Source organism: Erpetoichthys calabaricus, chromosome 4, assembly GCF_900747795.2.
Source record: "Erpetoichthys calabaricus chromosome 4, fErpCal1.3, whole genome shotgun sequence".
NCBI classification, from domain to species: Eukaryota; Metazoa; Chordata; class Cladistia; order Polypteriformes; family Polypteridae; genus Erpetoichthys; species Erpetoichthys calabaricus.
Genome location: NC_041397.2, coordinates 38246814 through 38263491, shown reverse-complemented (window position 1 = coordinate 38263491; position 16678 = coordinate 38246814). Strand labels below are relative to the sequence as shown.

At 36.3% G+C, this 16678-nt stretch overlaps 1 protein-coding gene across 1 annotated transcript in view; it reads left to right on the top strand.

The window, feature by feature from the left end:
* Positions 1-7090, top strand: part of slco2b1 (solute carrier organic anion transporter family, member 2B1) — a 125252-nt gene extending 118162 nt beyond the window's left edge. The window contains exons 13-15 of the mRNA XM_028799342.2: positions 2365-2429; positions 4509-4629; positions 5422-7090. Coding sequence (XP_028655175.1) covers positions 2365-2429; positions 4509-4629; positions 5422-5617 — 382 coding nt within the window. The 3' untranslated portion in view covers positions 5618-7090. The remainder of the gene's footprint in view (positions 1-2364; positions 2430-4508; positions 4630-5421) is intronic.
* The last annotated feature ends 9588 nt before the right edge of the window (positions 7091-16678 follow it).

Genomic DNA, 16678 nt, shown 5'->3' with positions numbered 1-16678 from the left:
CCTTTACAATATCTGAACACTATTAACCCAGCCGGATTGCAACAACACAACCTTAACCTTAAAATCGGAACAATTGTCATGCTATTAAGAAACCTTAATACTAAACAGGGTTTATGCAACAGTACACGTTTAGTCATCAACACCATGACAAACAATGTTATTAAAGCAAAAATACTTACAGGATCACATACTGACAATATTGTTTTAATTCCTAGAATTGACCTTACAAGTTCTGCCCTTGAATTGCCATTTACACTTGGGCGACGCCAATTTCACAATAAGCCTGCATTTGCCATGACAATCAACAAATCCCAAGCACAGACCATGGACAAAGTTGGCATATACCTCTCTGAGCGCGTATTTGAACATGGACAACTTTATGTAGCCTTCTCATGAGTTTGGCGTTCATCTGACATTAAACTTAAAGTTATAAATACTCCAATACCAAGGAAAAATCATTCAAGGACAACAAACCATCTTTACTACAAATATTGTATATAAAGAGATATTCCAATAAATCTTTGGGATTTACCATACAATGCGTTCTTTACTTCCTATCCACCGTCTGAAACTGCAGAGGCAAAACAGGCACGGGTTCAAACCGAACGAGCTCAACTGACGGATATACGCCTACAACGCGCGTCTCAAACCGCAGAAGCAGGGCAAGCACGGGTTCAAAATAACGCAAACTCCTACAACGCGCGTCTGAAACTACGGCTGACCAGCGGGCACGGGTTCAAAACGCCGGGGGTAGGCGAGCGAAGCGAGCAGGGGGCCCCCCTTGTATAGTAGAATAAAGCACAAAAAGAGATAAAAAGAGTTGGGGCACCATAGCTTAACCCTTTGCAGTCGTATTTAATTTTCAACATCACACTACATTAGTCGTAATTAATTATTGAAAAAACGCCAATAATTACAGCAGTTATTTTTTTCAAGCACGTAGGAATAACACAGGCCACTTTTCTCGACCAGGCGACTGTGCAAATCGGTCAGAAACTTGCAGGGCCACCAGCGGTGGCCTGACGACCTATAGCGCACTTTTTACTAAGGCCAGTTTTCTGGCCTAACGACCGCAAAGGGTTAACCCATGTAATTGATGGAAAAAGGCAAAAATTAACATGCAGTTCAAGCATAACATCTTTTCAAATGGGAGTCTTCTATTGACTGTCTCCAGATGGCAGATGATGCTGAGTAGGTGGATGGTGTGGGTCCTTAAGGTTGAAAACTGAAATTGGTGTAAGACATCTTTCTGCTGACAATCACCTAATAATCAGATTGTGATTAAGACTTAAAAAGAATGTAATACTCTGATCTTCACCCTGCCAAATAAGTGTACCAGCTGCAGTGGCGCAGCATCAGAGGTTTCTTCTCAGGAGCTGACATCCAAGGTTCCCCTGTAAGGGGATGCACAAGTGAATACACCTGATGTGCCCCAGTAAGGGTGCAACACGTGTCATGTGTTCTTTTTATTATTTGCCAGATACTGTATCACATATCTATGATCATCTTCTCGCAACTGAGAGGACGTGGTGGATGTTTGCCAACTGGCCGACCAGCCACAAGTGTTACCTGGTAGGTAACCACCTAATAATCAGATTGCAATTCAGGCTTAAACAGAACACACACACACACACACACACACACACACATATATATATATATATATATATATATATATATATATATTGTGGTACGCGGCTGGGGGTCAGACCCGGCCAGGATGCCTGGAAGGACTGGGTCATGGCTTATTTATCCTCCGGACCACGAGGGGGCAACCACCCTGGAGTAGAAGAGGCCCATGGAAAGGGAGCAGGGAGGCTCAAGACCGCTGGGGCCTCTGGTCACCGCCAGGGGGTGCCCTGAGCCTCATGGAGCCTGGGATTTATTCACTTCCGCCACACCCATGGAGGACAGATCCTTCCAGGGTCACCCGGAGTGCTTCCGGGTGCTGTCCTGATGCTTTCGCCACACCAGGACGTGACGTCAGGTAGAACACCTGGAGCTCATCCGGGTGAGGATAAAGGGAGCTGCCTCCCTCCTGTCAGTGAGCTGGAGTCAGGAGCAGGAGCAGGACGAAGGTCCTGGAGAGAGAGAGTGCAGGTGGCCCAGGGACAAGGAGAGAGAAGGCCCAGGAGAAAGGTAACTGGGGCTACAGGCACTCTGTTGGTGTGTGGGACTGTGACTTGTGTTGTTGTGGAAGACAAAATAAAAGCATATCATTGATAAAAATGCGGTGTCGGTCTGATGGTGTCTGGGCAAATATCACAATATATATATATATATATATACAATAGAAGAGCTGTTGAGAATTAAAGATTATGTAGAATTATCTGATGTACTTTTTATTTTCCACTTGCCTTGCAGGTCAGTTTCACCAGAAGATAAATCTTTAGCGCTTGGCATCCAGTTTATGCTCTTCAGAATTCTTGGTGAGTTCCTAAAAATTCATGGGCTTTCACTGAATTCAGTTTTACAAAATTTATATTTTAATGCAATATATTAACTTGTGAACTAAAAACAAATGATAATATTAATTTATTGCATGTTTATGCTTTTGTTTTTATTAAATTAGCAAAATTAATAACAATCCTGTATGAGTTACAGAACTCTGTTTTTGGATAGGCTTTCCTTAATACATCTATTGGGATGGCTTGAGGTTGAGGTCAAAGAGACAGTGATTAAGGGAAATAAATTTTTAAAGGGATCTAGAGGAAACACAAAAATCTTAAACTCAAAAAACCAATGTGAAATCAAAAAGCCCACAGGGATCCTCAGCTCACCTGCTGAACTAAACAGCATGGAAACACAGCCATTTCAGAGGAAAGACTGTGTTAAAGCCATAGTAAGAGATACCAAATTGAAGGAATGGTACTGTAAGACCTATGTACCTTGCCAGTTACTTTGTGGATGGATATGAAAAGCTATGATATTTAAAATAAATTTTCATGAAATAATAATCCAACAGAATGACATGATTTAATGACAATGGGTACATTACTGTCTAGAAAGAATTACAGTTGATCAAAATGATTACTAATAATGTTAAAATATAATATGAACTGGTTAAACAACAATGAGTACTGTATGTTTTGACAAAATAATGTTTGTTGGTGTTGGTATAATAACTGAAACCAATGTAGCCTCTCTATTTAGAGTAGTCAGATCACTATAGAGTTAGAGTGATCTATAGGTACAGGGTGTGCCTGCTAAATTAGTTTTATCTGACTTTGGGATTTTAGGCAAGTCATCATCTATAGATTTCAGTGTATGCACTGTAATATGAGACTTAACCATTTAATAATTGTATATTGATAAAGGAGTTTATTATGTGCTCTAAACTTAATTGGATGTCAATTGTTAACGGTCTGCTTAATGGTCTTATATTTTATTTTTTCTTAAGCATAATACATTTTTCTTGTTAGTCATTTTCATTTATTCTACGATGTCGGAATATGTAGTTTCCAATTAAATACCCTGTGCACATGTAAACAACGATTTTGAATAGATTGATGTCTTTTTTCTTCCCTCAGTGCCAATTTGGCTGTGTATGTTAGTAGTGTGTTTTAGGGTTTTCACAGCTTTCACCCTAATGGCATATACCCTTCTGATATAAATATGGCATTGATCCATTGGTGGATAAGTCAGCGTTGCTACAGCGTTGCACTTTGTTAAGAATTTAGCCTTGGATCTTTCGGTTCTGACCCTTTTTCATTCTTCACTCTTTTTTGATTTTTTTGCACACTCCTTTGATCTCTCTTTTGTCTCCTTTTTGTAGTCATCTTCTGGTCACTTTCTATGGGTTCACAAATATATCAGACCAAAAAAACTCTTTTGCTCATAACACCAGGGAAGTGATGTAAGATCTGAATTATTGTGGCCATTCTTATCAGTTCTAGAACATACTGATCATAAAGCATCAGAATAATAAATTCTTATACCAATTTAATGAACTAGATTTTCAGGATTTTGCAACTTAAGCATCCACCTAAATTGTGCAGTATCCCTAAACCGAAGAAAAGTTATTTTACAAAGATTTAAATCATATCTAACACTTACCAGAATCATAATTTTATTTTGCATATACACTGAAGGAATATGTCAGAGTTTAATATTATCTGTGAACTTATCAAGATTGTATAGAGGACATATATTCATTGGTTCCTGCCTTGTGCCCTGTGTTGGCTGGGATTGGCTCCAGCAGACCCCCGTGACCCTGTGTTCGGATTCAGCGGGTTGGAAAATGGATGGATGGATGGACATATATTCAGTATTACCTGATTTTCCTTTAATGCTTTCATACTGGTTTGAGACAAGGACTACATCTAAATCAAAACCTCTATGAAAAACTAGGACACATAGTGTCAATGTAATCAAAAATCAACTTGTTACTTAAAATAGCTTACAAACTGGTATATTAGCTTAATATAACTAAGAATGTATGACAAAAGACAGTGCAAAACAATTTTGTTTATTTCCTATTGAAGTATTTTTTCATATCATCTTTTAAGCTTGGATGCCAGGACCAGTGCTTTATGGAACTGCAATAGATTCTACCTGTCTTTCGTGGGAGCAAAAAAACAACCAGACAGCCTCATGCTTATATTATGATAACGATCTTTTTAGACACAGGTATGGTAATACATTTTTATAAAGCTGTTACATTTATTACATGCAAGACCATATATCATATTACAATAAATTAAAGATGTTGCATTATTACTGTGTATTCATTTTTTATTAATTTCAAACAGTGACATAATACAGTTGTCTTGTATCCTGGGCAACTCAAGGCAACATCTCAAAACAATAATGTTGACTGGGAGTGAGTCATGGTTTCTTCTCAACATTTCATATTTGTAGTGGCTTTATAGACCATCCTCATTCCTCTGTTTTTAACTATACACAGATATTACCTAATTTCTGATTAAGATGCATGGCAATATATCAATTGCATATAGTATATAACTTAAATGACTGGTGATTACAGCATACTACTGTATTTGCAACTGAGCCAGAATTATGTTCATTTGTAACTACACAACTACATATATCAAATTTGAAGGGTGATGCAATATTTGCAAAATTTTTGTGGCACTCTTCACTGACAGTGCTTGACAATAGCTAATAAAATTTAGATTAATTTTGCCTTTTGTAATATGTCACATAGGGCACTGAAAGGCCCCTCCTTTGGGTGAATCCCTAAAAAAAAAAAAAAAATCCTAATGCTTAAGCCATTATATGTCATTTAAACTCAACGCTATGAAATGTAACATAATATGGCACTTATGTCTCACAACTAATTTGGGGATTTAGTGTAAAGGAAATGAGTGTTAGTTATTACCTAGGATGTAAAACTAGGGTACCGAAAAATTACTGAAAAAGAGTTTACCCATTACATGATATATTTCATCTATATTTCAGGTTCCTGGGACTTCAGATCATGTTTGACTGTTTTGCATTTTTGTGTTTTCTAATGACTTTTATAATCCTAAGAAAGTCAAAAAATGAACCAATAGAGCAGAAGAAAACAGAAGAAATGGAAAAGGACAAAATCCTTCAGCCTGAAATGTGTAAGCTGAAACATGAGCCTGTGCATTCAATTGATGCTAAAGCTTGAGTAAAGTTAACCTGAGAAGGAATGATCATCAAAGTCCATCTTCCTCATTCAGATGACAATTTCTTTATTATGTTTTCATAAGTGAAAGGCTTTTATTAAGAATTAAACTGTACAAGTTCTCCAAATATTAATATTTGGCCAGAAAAAGAAAATGTGATCTGTTAAAGAGCTGAAAGTTGAAAACCTACCAGTGAAACACTGTGTGAACATCAGAAAGACATTTTATCCAACTGTGTGTCCATCTCCACCTCATGAAAAATGACTGGAGGAGTTCAACAGGAAGAAATTGAATTTCAGAGTTTGATCTTCAGGTTGGCTGGCTTTGGAAGATAAGGATGTAAATTTTCTACATCGATTTTGGAGATATTATGTGATGCCTTGTTAATTGAAACATAACACTACACAATAGGTAATAGACCACATCTGAAAAAGAGCCAAGTGATATGATAATTGTTAAAAAGTAATGTGAACTGAGCCGTCTTACTGCTGTGAAATGTATTGTACTGTTAGCAACAGACTCTTACTGTAGCATACCTTAAAAACATCCATCAACCATCTCATCCACCAACACCTTTGACAAACAAGAACTCCACAAACAGATGAAGCTCTAGATGAGATGCTTGTCCATCACATAGTACACTAATCCATACCTCCACTTCACACCAGGCCATTTTAGAGCCTGAGTACCCACACTTAACCTAGGCATTATAGGGTTTGGAGAGAAAAATAACAAAGAAGTTTTAGTTAAAGCTTTATTTACACCTTTTAAAATAAAATGTATGGACTGCAATATTTTATAGTACAGTGTATATGTGTGAAGCTGGCATATTTTCATAGCTGCATCTGCTTACTGTGTTTAAGAGGGCAATAAATTCCATATATGATGTTCATGAGTATACATAATTAACTGAAAAGAAATTATGACATGCTTATGTTAGTGTGTAGAATTTTGTTTATTTTTACAGACATATCCTTATGTATTTTTGTATTATATGAAAAATATAATTCAACAGTGTTTCTTGTATTTCCAAAAGATTTGAAATCCACAATGAATATATAAACTTTGGTCATGTCAGCAATATTATGTCAATATTTTAACCTCTTTTAGGTGTTCTTTGTATAAAACAATGAAAGACTAAATATGTCTGAGGCTATGATATGTAACATTGAACACAGCACTGGTTTATTTTTTCGTTAGTAAAAATGATCAACTAAGATATTATAAGAAAGAGTTTCCCTATGTATGTCTGACCTTTATAAATTGTTCAAAAGTAGCCAAATCTGGTTATACTGTATATATATGCAGTATTTTTTTTACAACTAAAAAATATACTCTTAATGCAACACTTTCATAAAGTCAGATTTCAGGTGCAACCAGTTCATTGCTTAGCATGATTACCAGTGTTGGAAACTCAAAAATATAAAAAGTACAATAATGAGAATTAAAGTTACAATACTGGTGACACTATGTTGTGTAGCAGTTAAGGCTTTTGTCCACCTCTTGAACCCTCAGGTACCACTCTGATAACCCGGTGAAAGTATAATAAATCTTCTTTTTATTATTACACTGTGCACAAAGCATGCCACACACCACACTACTCATATAACTACAATTCTCTATTCAATAAACAATCCTCCTCGCCCAGACACTTTGCCACCCTACCTCCCAGCTCAGCTCAATGTTCTGGGCTTCCCACAATCCTTTTATAGCCCCTGACCCGGAAGTGGTTCCTGGCCAAACCCACAAGTCCGTTTTCCTTCCGGGTCAGGGCAAACAGTCCTCTTCTTCATCCCGGGAGCACGTCGCTTCCTCCAGTCACGTGACTGTGACGCACTCCCGGGTTATAGGGTACGCAAGAGCCCACTAGCCCCCCTACAGCGACTCCCGGTGGCCCCCAAGGTATCCAGCAGCGCTGTGTGTATAAACTACAGAGTCCATGAGGCCCTGCTGGAAGTCGGGGCACCATCATGCTGTCCGGAGGGCTCCTCCTAGCGGCCTGGGGGTGGCGACCGGAGTCCATAGCCGGTCGTCCATCACAGTTGATAAAAGTCCATAGCAAATTTATAGAGTTTTGATTCTCCCATCTATCAGGTGTGATAATCACTCAGGTATGCTTAACTCCGGTATTATAACTGAATTAAGTTCAATCCAGATTTTTGATATTATACCTTACAGTACAATGATAAATATATGTTGATTATCCCACTGAGGCAAATTCACTTAAAGCACAACAGTACAGGGCATGCTGCAACAGCATACTACAACAGGTAAAAATGAATAAAGAAAGCAAATCCATTAAAAAAATACATACAAAAAAGTATAAGATGAAAAATATATGTATCAGAAATGATAGAATGTTCAGTTATATTTAATCAGGGAGTGATCGGTAATGCAGGTGCTTACCTAATGGAGTCTCAATCACAGGTCAAGATGATGAATGTATGTGAGTCAACCATTTAGTGACCCAGAGGTAAAATCTACTTGACAGTTTGCTGGTATAGAATAAAATATTTTACCAGATGGCAGCAGGGCAAATGGTTATTGCCGTGGTATATGGGATCTGAAATGAATCAAAGTGGTTTCTTGGATTATCTTTTATAATAAATGTCGTGTGTTAATGTCATCATTGTCCCACTAATGGAATGGACCATTTTAATCACCTACTGCAGAGCCTTGTGTTGAGCCAAAGCCTTCTTAAAAAATTGAGGTCCTGTTAAGCCTTTTCAACATAGTAGGTGGTGATAAAGGACTAAGATATTCTCTGTGATGTGGACCACTAACAACTTTTAGCTACTTACTATTTACACCGAGATGGCTTTGATTTCAATAGGCCTGTGACTACTTCCGAGTCTTCAGAAAAAGTTCCTTTGTTTTGTTCACATTAAATAGTAAACAAAAAGGTGGGGATGTACAGGTTAGTATTTACTAAAGATAAATATAGGAAGCATTTTTAAGTTTAGAAAAGTTTTTTTTTTGTGTTGCTAGGAGTCTTGATATTTTTAGAGACACCTATAAAACAATTACATGACGGATCTAGCTGGTTTTATTACATTTTTTAAATGTGTTAATTTTCACCCAAAGACTGCTTAGCACTTTATAATATTTCAATTATCCTAAGATACAGATGAATTTGTGAATTTATAACAGCCATGAATCAAAGATGCTGCAATTATTAATTTGATTAATGTGAATCTTTGCTGTAAGATTTGTAATAAACTATATCTTAAGAGGGAAACTAAATATAAAAGATTTTTGTTATTTTCACATGGTTAGTGTTACTTCTGCTTCAAGAAAAATATTGCAAACAACACTGGCTTTTACACATTGGTAGGTGGAATACACAACAAAAGATTCCAATGTACAGCAGGTCAATATCACAGTAAAAGCAGGGGCACATGTTAGAGACATCCAACCTGGGCTATGCATGACTGTGAATGAAACAATAGAAATCAACATTAACAACATTCCAGGCCAAAAAGGCATGATGGTCAACTGAAAGAACAACAGTGGCATGAGCAGGATTGATAGTAAAGCAAATATCACTTTCAATAGTGAAGGAACCCTAGACTACAAAATGTCGATTTCTAGAAATTTTTAAAGTATTAAGATCATTATACTTCAAAAGCACATTGTTGGAAGTAAAGGAAAACGAAAATTCAAAAATATGGAAGCAAAGACATTTACCAGGAATTTAAAGTAAACTATTGCCAAAACCTGAGTGCTAACCAGAATGAAATTCAAAATGGAATTGCTAACACTTAAAGCAAGTAACAAAATAAATAACTCCTCAACTCTCTTTTAAATATCCTCAAACCAGTGTTTGTGGAAGTTCACACCTCACAAGAACTCGCTCAAATTTCAGTTCACACAGATTTAAATTAATGAATTTACATTCATAGTTCACCATTTCAATTTTGAACTAGTTCATGTTCAGTTCATTTTGTATTTTTAAGGAGTGAGAATAAATGACCCATGAGTTTACTTTTTTCAATTTTGCATGCCTTAAGTTAGGCTATTACAGTGTTCTTGAATAAAATAAATAATTCTGAAGATCTTTTTATTTAAATACACTTTATTGAGTTATACCCAGCAACAAGCACATATAACCATATATGCTAATATCCTCAAGGTCAAAAGAAGAAATTACTGCACTATTTCCAACCGTGTGACACAAATGGTGACTGTGGAACCAGCTTATAGGTGAACTAACCTATTACGCTGCCAGTCAAAATTTGCATCAAATATTGCATGTCCAACGGGGAAACATATAAAGTGGCCTCACAAAGTACAACATTTTCCTAAAAGCGAGAGAGAAGCTTCACTGTGTGCTCATGTCAGCGGAGGTGCAGCTTAAGCACAAGCAGGCAGACGCAGACAGTGCCTATTTGATTTTACGTTATTTTTTCTGAATACAAATAAATGGAAAAAAATTGTACGAAAACATTTGTAAAAATCCACTATTTGTGCTTATCCTTATTCTGATTCGGCTCCACCCCTACATTACGGGGTAAGGCAAAACTTTTAATCCGGACCTAAACCGGATCCAGAAAACATGAAACTGACCTAGCTCACGTTCCAGTTCTTCACTAGCAAATACATTACGTTAAGTTCATTGTTCTTAGAAAAATTAGCTTGTTCAATGAACGCTCTCTTTTGAACTAGCTCATGCACAACACTGTCCCAAACACTGATGTGAGTATGCACCTGTTGCCAGTATATAAAAGTATGCACCGGTGATGTCACACAGAATGACTTCTGACAGTCCATCCCTAGCAACCTACAAAGTGTCATAGCAATGTAAGCACAACATTGCAGCATGCATGGCAAAAAACAAAATAGTGACAGAATGAAAGCATAATTAATATAATTACTTATGCCTCCTAAATCTTAAAAAGTGTCATAACTCCACTCATAAAAATACATAAGAACATTTAGAACTCCGACGTACATACTCAATTTCTATTACAACAAGAAAAATTAACAAAGCTCAGCATGTAATGTCAAAATCCATAACATGGTCTGGGCGTTGTATGAGAAAAAAGGATCTAAAAACAAGGTGTTATAACAAGCAGGGGCAAAAGAATAAAAACAAGTATTTATATACTTGTGTTATAACAAGTATTAATATGCAGAAAAATATTTTTGCTAGTGATTTAGCAGTGTCAATGAAATGGAAACAGAAATTTGAAATAAACAATGTAATTGTTCTTAACATTGGATTGGATGGTAATCCAATGAATGTCATAGTCTGGTGTTTACTAATAATTGTTGTGCATTTATTTTAATTGTTTTGAATGATCTTATACTTATTTTTTGGAGTCACAGAATGCATTTCTAAGGTTTAATTTTCCTTCTACAATTTACTTTTCAAGTTATATCATTTTTTGATGGCATCTTATATTTTAATGTTTACTTCTTTCATTAGGACAGGTTGTGAGGTTGTTCACTGTAGTTATTGATTAAATGGGTTAAAAAGTTGTTAAAAAGAGCACTTACTTGTCCAAGCTGTGGATTCAAAGTTCTTATTTAATGTCCTTGCTAAAAAAAATTCTTGTGTTATTCCTGATTCTGACTTTTTTGTAAACATACTTTTGACTTTGAGTTTAGCCTCAGGTCTTGGCAATTCCTCTTGTGTTTTTGATTGCTGCTTAATATTCATCTTGTATCTCCCATCAAATATGTTGTCAGCCTCATTGGCATAACATTGAATTGGTCACTAAAGCCTGCTTTACTTGTATCAGTGCTACAGCTGGAAAGGACTCCATTTCCCAGCAGCCCCAAAGGGGATTGCCCTCACTGGATTTCTGAAACGGGCACAGGGGCTGCTGTGGACAAAAATGGCCAGGGGGAAACTTGAAAAGGGGCCAGTGAAGCATCAAGAAGAGAGGTCTGTGTTTCTGTGTATCCCATGTGTCCTGTCCAACGTAACCACTGTGAAGTCATTTGTACCCTGGATTGTTTCTTGCAAGGATGAATGCACTGTATTGTGCCTGCCTAGTGGTGGATTAGTCATGAGTCTTCAGAGGGAGCACTCCCGAAAAATCTCACCCCTCACCACTCACAAATATACCAGTAGGACTGTTTAATTAACTTATTACAGAAGCTGTTCCCAGGATTGTCATCGTCATCTTTACACCATACCCATTCATCTGTTTCTGGCGCATTGGAACTGTGATAAGGACATTGTCGTGAGTGTTCATTGTCAGGGTTGATTATTGTGTTAATATTTGCATCGTTGAAGGGGAAGGGGAGGGTTGTCTGGTTTTTGTTGTATATATTTGATTTTTACTCAATATATTTCACACATTTGTTTGATTGATATGTCTGTCTGTGAATGTGTGTGGGTCAGGGAAAGGCTGGGTGCATTCCTGGAATCCCCACCAAAAAAATAAATAAATTACTGTCCTATTGACACTGTGAATCTGAGCAGCACCAGATCACTACATACTCACCTGACTCTTCACAATGTGAGGACATTCTTAAATAAACAAATCTCTAATGAGCATATACCAGTACAGTACTAAGACAAAAAATCATAAATAAATTAATAACAAGAACAAAAAAGGAAGTTTAAGCTTACAAAATAAACTGATAAAGTATAATGAATAAAATTAAAGGCAAAAAAGAAGCATCCTTATGAAACTGGTTTTACCAGTGAGATTAAAAAAGCTGTCAATCTTTTCTGTATCTCAGACTTTCATTTATAAGGAGAAATATGCCTGCTGATATGTGAAAACACATGCCCATTATGTGACATCATACTGTTGTTACCAGCTGTGATACCAGGAACAAATCAAGATCATTAATCAAACAATAAAAAGTTTTTTAAAAAAATCACAAATTTGAAAAAAAGCCAACCTAAAATGAGCTGACTCCAAAAGAGCGAAAGCAAAATAAATAAAAATTCACACACATGAAGAAAGGAAAAAAAAAGATTGTAACTAAATAGAGGGGAAAACAAACTTACAAAATAGGTTCTCAAAAAACAAGTAAGCCTGTCCTCAAATTTAATTTCATTTAATGTCTGACTGTTCCGAAAGGACTGGAAGATATTATATGCTTTTAGCTCTCTTTTTGTATGGTGTGTGTGTGGAATAGTTCTGGTAACATCACATGACAACTCACACTGTCACACCCACTGTGACATTTAGCCATAACCCCATCCTACTTTTACGATATTATGTATTCTGGAAAGAAGAAAGAAATAAGCAAGGAAATACAAAGTACAACTAAAAAGCATGTTCAACCTGATGGCATACCAATCAGTAGAATATTGTGCTCCATTTATTGTCTGCTTGACTAAGATTTATTAATTTCTCAAGTACAGTTAATCATAGAAACCGTGTTTCTCTTTGAGGAGTTGAAGAAGTCATCCAGCTTGTTTGGAAGCCATCTTTAACAGCTTCGCTGTAATGTTAAGTTGTGACAGCAAATGCAACACCAAATTTTTGTAAGGGTGGACAGAATGGAAAATGGAGTTTTAAAACAATGTTACGGCATACACTCCCAGCAATCTTTATTAAAGTGGGAATTTGAAATTAAAGATTTTTTAATAAATCACTACAGATGAAAACACAAACATGAAATACTTAATTATGAAATCAATGTCAAAAAAGGAGTACATCAAAAGTAGGCTGAACATTTTCATGTCCAAATAAAATACAATACAATACAATTTATTTTTGTGTAGCCCAAAATCACACAAGAAGTGCCGCAATGGGCTTTAACAGGCCCTGCCTCTTGACAGCCCCCTAGCCTTGACTCTCTAAGAAGACAAGAAAAAACTCGCAAAAAAAAAAAAACCTTAAAGGGAAAAAATAGAAGAAACCTTGGGAAAGGCAGTTCAAAAAGACACCCATTTCCAGGTAGGTTGGGTGTGCAGTGGGTGTCAAAAAGAAGGGGGTCAATACAATATAATACACAGAACGAACAAATCCTCAATACAGTATAAAAATAAACAAATTACAAGTATGGAGCAGAATTTAACAGTAGATGATATCACATAATATGATTTGGATTTGTTTAGAGTCCTAGAGACCTCAGCCATCAAGCTGTCTCCCTGATTTGGCCATTCCACGGCTGAAACAGCACTGGGCCAGCCAATCTGATGAAAGGACCCCTCTACCCCATGATTCCTGCAATCCTCCATGAGGGATGACTTTACCTTAGGCAGGCAAAACAACTTGGCAGGTTGGCCATGGCACCAAGTGCCACATTTGAGTACCGAGAAGAGAAACAGAATAGGTGATGGTTAGTAACAAATTATAAATATCATGTTACTTATGCTTTAGTGCTAATGACTAACAAAAGAGATTCAGTATGTATAGTTAATCAGCAGCTCTAGTCAGGATATGCTAAACTGAAGTAGTGAGTCTTCAGCTGGGATTTAAAAACTGAGATCGAAGGGGCATCTCTTATAGTAGCAGGCAGACCATTCCACAGTTTAGGGGCCCTGTAACTAAAGGCTCAACCTCCCACTGTTATTTTATTAATTCTTGGAATCATAAGCAGACCGGCATCTTGTGATCTCAATGTGCGCTTTGGTTTGTAAGTCATGAAAAGTTCAGACAAGTAAGCCAGACCTTGGCCATTTAATGCTTTATATGTTAAAAGGAGGATTTTGAAATCTGCCCTAAACTTAACCGGGAGCCAGTGTAAGGATTTAAGAACTGGTGTTATGTGTTCGTATTTTCTTGTTCTTTTCATAATTCTTGCAGCAACATTTTGGATTAACTGGAGGCTGTATAAAGAATAATTTGAACATCCAGTGAACACCGCATTGCAGTAGTCAATCCTACTAGAAATAAATGCATGAATTAATTTATCAGAATCCTGTTTATTTAGAAAGCGCCTTAATTTCCCAACATTTTTAAGATGGAAGAAACATGATTTGGACAACTTTGTAATGTGTGCTTTAAATGAGATGCTTGAGTCAAAGATAACTCCTAGATTGCGGGCTGATTCAGTATAATTAATGGTAATTCAAACTGAGTTAAATGATGACAAAATATTATTGTGATCAGCGTCATTCCCTCCAACAATTAATATCTCTGTTTTATCGGTTTTTAAAGATAGATAGTTCTTATCCATCCACTCCTTTAATTCACTAACACAACTAATTAAAGGCAACATTGGAGAAACTTCATTTGATCTAAATGAAAAGTATAACTGGGTGTTATCTGCATACGAGTAAAAATTAACATTATGTTTCCTAATGATAGATCCCAGTGAAAGCATGTAAAGTGAAAACAGTAAAGGTCCCAGTACTGAGCCCTGCGGGACACCATATCTCACTTCTGTGTATAATGATGGAGTACTGTCAGCACATTTTTTGTACATATTGGAATCGATTTGATAAATAAGAACTAAACCAAGCGAGCACAGTGCCTGTAAGCCCAACATCATTTTCTAGCCTGTGCAGTAAAATAGAATGGTCAATGGTGTCAAATGCTGCGCTTAACCTGCGTTAGTACCGTTTCTGTACTATGACCAGTATGGAAACCAGACTGGAATTTCTCAAATAAATTGTAAAACCTAAGGTGTGACTGAAGCTGATTGGCGACTACTTTTTCTAGTATTTTAGAGAGAAAGGGTAAATTTGAAATAGGTCTATAATTATTAAGTATGTGTTGATCTAGGTCTGACTTTTTAAGTAATGGTTTAATGACTGAAACTTTTAGTGCTTCAGGTACTTTGCCATGCAATAATGAACTATTGATAATGTTTAGAATAGGCGCTGCAAGAACATTCATTACACTTTTTACTAGTTTTGTTGGCACTGGAACTAGGGAACAAGTAGTGGGTTTCATTTTAGAAATTAAAATTAAGTCTTTCTGCTCAGTTACAGTATTAAAATTACTAAAGTGCTGAATGCAATGTGAGACAGGATCTGCTAAGCTAGTATGCAGTTTGTACTGTGATGCTGAGATCTTATATTTTTAATTTTCTCATTGAAGAAGATCATAAAGTCTGTACTGCTAATATCTGTTGGTATTTTGCACTGTAGATATGAATTCCCATTTGTTAATTTAGCCACTGTTCTAAATAGTACCCAAGGATTTTTATTATTGCGATCTATTATTGTAGAATAGTATTCTGAGCGAGCTTTAAAGAGAGCTTTTTTTATATTTTTTAACACTCTCTGTCCAAGCAATTTGAAAGACATGTAGCTTTGTTGTGCTCCAGTTTTTGACACCCTAATTTAATAGCTTGAGTGTTTTCATTAAACCAGGGAGAGTTTCTATGTACTTTGATCACTTTTCTTTTAAGGGGAGTTATTGCCTCCAGAGCATCTCTCAAGCTCACATTATAATGTGATGTTAGCTGATCTAAATTGTTTCCCATGTTTACATTTGATGTTAACTGATCTAAATGGTCATGAAACAAACCATTGTTGTTCAAATGCCAGAAGTCAGATCAGAAACTGAAACCTGAATTTACTTAATAGCAAAAGTGAACACCAAATTAAAAACCATTGCCATTAATTATGTGATCATTCTACTAATAATGTTAACATGTAAAGCCCACAAGAAGTCACTATTCAGAATCATAGGACTAGGATATGACAAAGGTTATGTCAAAGAAGGAGATGTGCCAGTGAATAAACATATCCTGTTCCTTTTTTAGAGAAATTTACTAGAGTGGCTGGCACAGAGCACATCATTTCTAATTAGGAATAAAAACTCCTAAAGATAACAGAGAATGGGATCCCTTAGAATGATACTGACTAAAGAATATGCTCCGATTCCCTGCCTGGGCTGATTGCTTTCCTTGATCTCAGTACTGCACAGATGGGTTTCAGCAACATGTGACACTTACATTGAATTATGTAGGATCATTAAATAGAGATTAGAATATATGAGACTTTTCTACTGTTTCTGTTAAGCTTAATTTCTCAGATATCAGGAAATATTTTTTGTTAGCCTTACACTGGAAATGCTACTAAATTTAAAGGTGGCAACCAAAACAGGAAGCATAAGCAAAAAAAAAAGTCAAAACCAAAGATTAGTCATATCCAACGTCAACACCCAAAATATATTTAACCAAGTATCATAGTAAGA